The sequence below is a fragment of the Toxorhynchites rutilus genome, chromosome 3, assembly GCF_029784135.1.
Source record: "Toxorhynchites rutilus septentrionalis strain SRP chromosome 3, ASM2978413v1, whole genome shotgun sequence".
In the NCBI taxonomy this organism is placed as follows: domain Eukaryota; kingdom Metazoa; phylum Arthropoda; class Insecta; order Diptera; family Culicidae; genus Toxorhynchites; species Toxorhynchites rutilus.
Window position 1 is genome coordinate 276,621,347 of NC_073746.1, and position 8,656 is coordinate 276,630,002.

General features: G+C 37.9%; 2 protein-coding genes across 2 annotated transcripts; one reads left to right on the plus strand and one right to left on the minus strand.

Moving 5' to 3' along the window:
• The first annotated feature begins 382 nt into the window (after window positions 1-382).
• Window positions 383-1,246, plus strand: LOC129774255 (uncharacterized). Its single transcript, XM_055777974.1, has 2 exons — window positions 383-903; window positions 958-1,246. Exons 1-2 carry the CDS (start codon window positions 383-385, stop codon window positions 1,244-1,246), a joined length of 810 nt encoding a protein of 269 aa, XP_055633949.1.
• Window positions 1,247-1,475: 229 nt separating this feature from the next.
• LOC129774023 (uncharacterized) lies at window positions 1,476-2,539 on the minus strand. Its single transcript, XM_055777712.1, has 3 exons — window positions 2,050-2,539; window positions 1,880-1,984; window positions 1,476-1,647 (listed from the first exon to the last, which is right to left on the minus strand). Exons 1-3 carry the CDS (start codon window positions 2,433-2,435, stop codon window positions 1,575-1,577), a joined length of 564 nt encoding a protein of 187 aa, XP_055633687.1. The 5' UTR covers window positions 2,436-2,539; the 3' UTR covers window positions 1,476-1,574.
• Window positions 2,540-8,656: the final 6,117 nt, after the last annotated feature.

The window sequence follows — 8,656 nt, forward strand, 5'->3', positions numbered from 1 at the left end:
AAAGTGTCGCGACTTTAGAATTTACGCGTGTTACGTATATTAGATTCTAGAGCCGAAACACGTGTAAGAAAAGCAGTTGTCAAAAATTAACTGAACATTCAAAATAGCCGTATTTGTCAGCATAAGTGAGAGACATAAGTACCAACATATTGCCATAAAAAAAATCTAGAATCGAATATACGTAACCCGCGTAAATTCGAAAGTCGCGATACTTTTTGAACAGTATATGTACTAACAATTGTACAATTGTATGTACTAACAATATTACTAACAATTGGATGTTAAACTACTGTTTGAATAAAAGTTACATAATATTAATTAATGATAAGAATAGTAGTTGCAAAACGAACGAAATACTTCTCTATTATGCAAAACGGTAAAAATGTTATGCTCCACTTTGGAGAAATGCGAATCAGCATATGCTAAACAGAGAATCGAACGACTTGAACATTCCACAACCACCTCTCTGCATCTCAACATGAATTTGCTCACCTTCATTCTATTTGCTCTTCTAGCAACGTTTGCCTCTGCTGAGAGCCACCAGAACCACACCGGCAGTGACCATTCTAGGCAGAAACGATTCTTGTTATTTCCTCGAGCAGCTCCGGCACGTCACCAGCTGGTGGCCGGATTCGGTATTCCTGTGGACGTCACGCTCGAATCCATCACCGTTGGTTACGTGTTTAAGGCAGTATATCTCCTGCCTTGGAATTCCTCTCACTGGGTGCCACAGTTTCTCCGTCGTGACGAAGATTTGCTGTTCCAGCAGCAGCAGCAGCAGCAGAGAAATTTCGTTGAACTCAGCAATAACCAACAATATGATACAACCTATGAAAACAACACGCGAGAAGCTGACCGATCCAGATGGACAGTCTATAAGATGTTGGAAGCAATAGTGAACCAGTGAGATCGACACGAGGCATTTATAATTTGTTCTAACAGTTTTTTCCTCCACAGAAAAGGCTACGACGGCCGTAACTGTCTGCTGAGGACAATTTGCGAGGCTGCAGAAGCGAAATTCTCCCACACTAGTGGTATCTTGGGCGAATTGTTACACATCCTATTTACACCCTCGACCACCAACGAAGTGGTGGAAGATCTGGACCACGAAAAGTACAGGCAAGCGGAAAAACTTGTTATTCAGCATAGTCCAAGATTTGGGAGGTCAATTTGTTCAGATGTGTTTGCCGAGTGTCCTTTCTCGTTTTTGGATGTTTTTACGGGTGTCACAAATCTAGGTTTTTGAAAATAAATCGTAATTTTATTTTTATTATCCTCTGCGTCATTTAAAGTGGTTTCTTGAAAGATAATTTTATTGGTAGATATATCGGATGCGAATATCTCTTATCATTGTGGTTAGCATACATTATTCGTGCATACTCAATTCTTGTATCAAATAAATTTCCTGTTAGCAGAAAATTAGTGACAAATGCTATTAATGATAGAAAAATCCAAACGGATAAAAGCCGTACAAATTGAGCAATAAATAAATAAATATATGTATAGTAAACGAGCCCGAAGGCAATCGAAAAAGTTTGTTAAATCCTTCAGCTGAAGGTGTAGTAGACAGAAGCTTAGTAGATCCGATTCTGGCGATTTATCATCTTCAGGATGCTGGTCCCAGTTTTATTTGCAGGGCAATAGGCACTGGAAATAATCAAATTATTCGATCATAGAAAACTTATAAACATACAGGTTTCATTCAAGAAAATTGTTCCAATCTTGTATCTTCGTCGATAGTGATATCGTTAACCCATTAATCTATGACATGCAAGTTACGAATTACACAATATCCGTGTAACTGTTTGTAATGTAATTAATCAACATTGTCAGTTAAAGGGTTAAAATATAGCTTATCTCGAGTAGAAGTTGAACTTACACAGTATGTCCACGTCCGCCGCAACAATTGCAGATGCACTCTTTTAGAATAGGACATGCTAATTCGCCGTTTGGATCCTTCAAGTTGTGAGATAAGTAGACTTCTCTGGAAAACATTCAACCGGAAATGAATCATTCGCTCAATCAATTTAAACAGACACTTTTCCTCACCTTCCTTCTTGGTTGCTTTTACAGAAACTGCAATATTTGCCAGCACTTTTGAGTATTTGCCACTGATCCTGCCAGTTCTCCTTGTCGTGCATCACTCGGTTTTTATGTGTCGCTCTTTCCACCTGCGTTTTATCATCATTCATCAGTCGACAGTTTGAAAGGATTTCACCGAAAACTTTACTTCCGTTGCGAGCCAGAATAGGTTCCCGTTGGGTTTCAGCATCAATCGTAGCCAGATAGTCCGTAACAGGATCATTCTTATCGCACTCGCTATTTTGCCACAACAGTTGATTAGTCAATTTTGACCGGATCAGCCTACCAGAGGGATTGCCACCATTTTTGACGGCTTCTTTAATCAACTGGAGGGTTTCTTCACTGACTGACATTTTGTCTGCGTTTTACCTTCTTGAAACTCTACGCTTATCTTTCGGATAATGTCACAGAAGCTCACACCAGGATGGACAGAACAGAAATGAGACCAGACGGACCAGCCGCACATTACACGTGAATGAAGTTGCTGATTCATTCATGATTTGGCGCGCTAAAATTCTGTAAATCGCTCACCAAAATGGCAGTCACACGGGGTTGAACTGAGGGCAAGTCATGAATGAACTTATTCACTCAAAATGACATTACAGCTTCCGATGGAATGACTCGGTTTTAAGGGTGCTCATACACTGTTTGACCGAAGCCAAATATTTTACTCTTTTTGAAAGATAAAATTTGATCAACCTGTACTGATCAAATATATTCGATACAAAACCACTGTTGATAATTGTGAGCGGCAAACAAAATAATGCTTGTACAAATTTTGAAACCAAACTTTATCTGTCAAAAAGTGCCAAATAGTTGACCTCCGGACAAACAGTACACGGCCACCCTAAGGCCATCTACACACCAAGACGGGTCCATGGTACTAGGTGAGGCCGTTTCGTCACTAAGTTGGTTAGGGGAGCGGTATATGAAAACAGCACGGAAGAAAGTAGAAGGGGAATTATTTGCTTGTAGCGTGAAAGAGACAGACTGATCACGAGCGAGCTTCGGCAATAGCGTATTGTGTTTTGTTTACAAACAAAACACAGTAGAATTCCAAGCCACCTTAGTATATACTTCTAGGCGCCTTGCTACACACTAGGCAACCTAAGTTGGAAAGCAACTTAACGAATATGTCAAAAAGTTGAGAACGTGTGTAATCCCAAGGCGCCTAGAAGTATATACTAAGGTGGGCCAACTTGCTAAAACCACTCTTCAGCCATCTTGGAAGACTACTGTGTTTTGTTTGTAAACAAAACACAATACGCTATTGCCGAAGCTCGCTCGTGATCATTCTGTCTCTTTCACGCTACAAGCAAATAATTCCCCTTCTACTTTCTTCCGTGCTGTTTTCATATACCGCTCCCCTAATCAACTTAGTGACGAAACGGCCTCACCTAGTACCATAGACCCGTCTTGTGTAATCCTAAGACAAGACCAGACAATAGAGGGTCGATTTCGAACCAGCTGCTGATTGGTCAATTTTAAAGGGTTACCAATAATATTTGAAAATACACTTCGACAAAATGTACTCATGGTATATACTCTCACCCTAGTTTTCATGATAAAACATGACAGAAAAATGCGATAATACACAATAATTTTGTTTCACATCGTCCAAATGTAATTATTCATAGAATATATGATACGAAAACATATGTTAGGGACGTAAAAAAATGGTCCTGTCTTAGGTGTAATCAAATGGGAGCATACATACTAGGCAACTGGCAACTGGGTCGGACCAACTTTTTCGATTCAATTCATAGTGAATTCGTTTTTGTTCAGTTTCATCCCCAGTGCCAAACTAACTGCTGTCAAAACGTTTTTTTATTCACTCAGTTTCAACCTAGTTTCGCACTAGGTTCAACCCGAAAGCTGTTAGTTTCGCACTGAGATATTTCACGGGTTCGCACGGGTTCACCAATACAACCAATACAACTATACTGAACTGTCAAGTTCCGAGTATTGTTTTGGAAAATCTAAAAATAAAGACTATGAAAACTGAAAACCTTCTGCTTTTGCTTTTGTATTATTGGAATCGTTATCCAATTCGGATTCGGATTTTGAAGAGTATAATCGCGCAGACGGCTTTAGGCTTCGTGTGCTTTCATTGGGAGACGAAAATAATGATGGATATTTAGGTGGAATAAACATGCTTTCGAAGTCAAAATTATTAATGAAAATTTACTTTAAAGTATCGTTTTTTTTTAAATTTTATTTGATGTATTTGAAATAAGAGGCTTTTTACGAAATTTCAAAAACATATTGAACGAAAACTGTGTCTGATGATGATTTTATATTATAATAGTAATTATTTGTGGAACAAACAGGAAACAAAAGGTTAAGTGAGTGACAGGACTACATGTGTTAGGTAATTAAACATTATGAAGTAGAAATTTTCATTCAAACTTTAATATTTTTACACTGCACTTGGCCCTTCTGATCTGAAAGAGAATAATTTACCTCCCAAGCACTAATATCGCCAACAGACGTCGACACTGAACATTTGTCATCGCAAATATAAACAAATCAGACTATATAACGCACACCAACAAACCACCGCATTCGTGGAACTGAAAACTTTTTGACGTAGGACTACGTTTTTCATTTCTATACCGGGGTGTAAAATCAAAGTTTCGAAAACGAAAGCGTTACGCCGGAGACCGAGATTTTGAGCGTTAATAGCTCTTAAACAACTGAACGAAATGGTATGATAAACACTTCATTCGAAAGATAAAATGTCTACGCGTCATATACTTGTTACTTTTTCATCCAAAAACTTGTTTCAATAGTCTTAAAATTGCGTTCGAAACAGGCTATTGAAATCAACAATCGGTATATAAGCGATTGGAGCATGTTGTCGCTGTTGTGGTGAAGCTAATTTCGTTTATCATGGAAAGCGCTGATGAACGGTGTCACCAAGAGCCTGTTTGTGCACCTAAGGCCAGAAGGGAATCCATCAGGAGGAGAGTGATGCCACGGTTCCGCTTGAGACATCGGAGCAGCCGCCACACACACACACATACACGCGCGGAACTCTCGTTGCTATCATCGTTGCTGAAAAATAATCTGGCAGTTCCCCTGGGAATTAAAAAATACATTCATACGAAAGAGTTTATTTTAATATTTTCTAACCATATAACACAGCGACATTTGATTTCGTAATTTTTCAGTAGGATATTTTCGTATCCAATATTGTATGCGCGCGCAACGGAAAATGTTTCGTATCGCGAAAATTATATAATTTTCAATCGGTGAAACCCATTCATTTTTCGTGAGGCGTCGTGTACAAATTACGTAACGCGATAAGGGGGGAGGGGGTGCATGTTACGTTACTTTCTGTGTATTAGAGATAGTAAATTGCGTTACGTAAGGGGGGGGGGATTGGAGGGGGTTCAAAATCCAGATTTTGAGCGTTACGTAATTTGTGCACGACGCCTGAGGACATCGACAAGACAACATCGTTACTGAACGAGCTGAACGGCGAGGAATCGAGGGATTCATTACCTGGCCAGATCTGACCTGGAATGCAATCAGTTTGTTTTAACTGTGAGGGAGCGCAGAAAAGCCGATCGATCAGAAGGAGAAGAGGAGGTGACCAAGAGAGTATCAGCATCGAAATACGGTTCCTCGGGAAGACATCGAAGCAGCCGCCACACACACATACACACGCGCAATTCTTTTCGTTTGCTGGTTATCGAGAAGAAACCTGGAAAGAAATGATCGTTGCTGAAAAATAATCTGCCAGTTCCCCTTGGAATTAAAAATTACATTCAAATTACAGAAAAACATTACATTACAAATTTACATTACAAAAAATTCTATCCATATAATACTGCGACCACATACATTTGGTTTTGTGATTTGTCAATCAAGTGCAATTTTTTTTTTTTTTATATATCTGTATTATAGTGACTTTCAACTCATTTGGCTGGTTCGTCACTTTTACATCCATTTTTGGAAGAATGTCGGGAGTGAGAATTGAACTCGTGACCTTCAGCGTGAGAGGATCAAGAGCAATTAGCAGGGAAGCTTCTGAAGATTATTCTTCAGAACAAGGTTTTTTGTATCCAATATTGGATGCATAAAACCTTGAGCCTCCAACGTAACGCTCTCGTTTTATCCATTCATTCAGAATGGATTAGATTCAACTTCAAACAAATGATCTCTAAATCAACGATAGCCCTACGTCCCCCTGGCGGTTATACCATAGATATAACCCACTTCCTGTTTTTTTATTACAGAGTCAGTTTGGAACTGACCCAGTTTAAAAACGAATTCGCTATCAGTATGTCGAGTCGCGTGCGATATGTTTAGGCAACCTTTTCGTTCAATCTCTGTTGACATTTTGATTTGTGCTTTCGTTGTGTTTCATTGTTTATTAGTGGTAATACAAAACAATGTTTACAATATTGGCGCAGTTGTTTCTGTGAACGAACGAGATGTAAGTATTTTGCTACTTTGGTATATTTTATATATAATATATATATTCGTTTGACGGTAGAAAATACAATCAGTATGCAAGTCCTCCTGATGTATCGTCCGGAAAGAGTGCTAAATTGGTCATAGATGTGACGTGTGACGAGTGACGTGAGATTGCGAAGTTTCCCACTTTATTCTGGAAGCCACCTTACTTTTTAGCTCCTTTCTGATACCCGAGTCGATGACACGACTCCAAGTCTCATACATATATATATATATATATATATATATATATATATATATATATATATATATATATATATATATATATATATATATATATATACAAATCCTGCAGGTCGCTTTCGTTGAACGTTACGCTGCCGTTGTATGTGAATATTTCCATATGAATTGCATGGGAGAATATTTGACGTGAACGTGATGTGGATGTTGTACAGTAATACCTGTAATCGGACATTGACGATGGGAGTGGTACAGTGTCGACGTCTAGTGACGACTTTCAATGTGGGACCATAATATGGGCCCCGAACTCGATGTTTACAAAAATGTCCAATTAGAGGTAAAAATGTCCAATTAAACGTGTCGCATTACAGGTCTTTCCAATTAGCTAAATGTCGCATTAAATGTAACTTACTGTATGTGAATCGCGCTTATCGCACCGAAATTCTCTATTGACGAATTTACGCAAAGCTGCATCAGCTCAGTAATCAGCAGTAATCAGTAATCAGTAATAGTGTTTGTGAGAGAAGAGCAAAGCACACGTAAATAAATTAATTCACTTATCAGACTGTGTGGCGCTTCATTGACATGAGTCTTTGAATACATTTGAAAAAAAAAATAACAATTCAATACTAAAGTAAAATGTATGAACGATATGTTCCGATGAACAATTGCAAATATAAATATATATAGAAGGTGCATTTGCATATGAAGTAAAATTCTGATTATACGCGAGCGTAACATGAGCAAATTTATAACACATGCAAATTGGGGCTCTTTCGGTATTAACAAGTTCTTCCGCATAGTAACTCGATGTTGATAATTCCTTAATATTTTCCTTCGTTGATCATATTGTTTTCACATATTCACATTGGAGAGCCTTAACCAGAGCTGTTCCGAGCTCTGCAATACAATTTTCTTACCCAATGTTTAAGTTGCTAAAACTTATATTATATACCCATTAAACGTAAAAATAATAATTGTATTGATATCAACACAATTTTATTCTATTGATTTTCATGACATGAAACGCTATGACTCAGGAATAACATTTTATTGAGTGGTTTTTATAGCTGTTTCGATGATGTTGTCTGGCATCAGTGTCGAAAAAATAACGATGCTTTCACGAATACAAACAAAACCGTTGCCGATGATTGAAAAATGAAAATTTAACTTTCAGAGCACTTGCTCGAGTTTTCCGTCGTTTTTCTCTATGCAGTGCGACAGCAGATGAAAATTTAATATCTTGTGAGTAATCGATTAGAGTTTGGTTGATATTACTTGATGGGAAGTGTGCGAAAACGATCATTTTCTTCACACTGTTTCGCAAAATTTTTAATTTTTGGGCGAGGGGTGAGGGAGGAAGATGAAAGAAATGAGCGCCATTGTGGCAGCAATTTGTGGCTAGCTTCCACCTTCACCTTAAAAGCAAGACTCGGTTGTGATTATTTTCATTAATTTAAATTTAAAATCATTTTAGCCATCAAATGTCATCTATCGTTTTTGTCTATTTACAATGGTCCGAACACCCGATTGGACCAAAGTCCTAGGTAATCTTCAAAATGTTTATGTTTGATAGTGAATATAGGTTATGAGTATTAACTTCATTTTCCAGAAGCTCAAATTGTGGATAATGCCGATGCAATCGATATCATGTTAAGTTTGTTGATCAGAGGATACCTTTCGGCTTATACGAGAAGGATCTGCAATATTTGAAGCACAGCAAATGCCACCCATTGTTTGCCTAGTGAAAAAAATGTGAATTACAACTCTTATACCGAATCATTCGTTATATGTTATGGATAAAACAATGTAAAATGATGATTTTATAACCTTTACAGCGTAGAGGAAATACTCCAATCCGGAAAATTTGCAGAAAATTTCTGATTTTTCAGAAAAAAAATCAAACCAA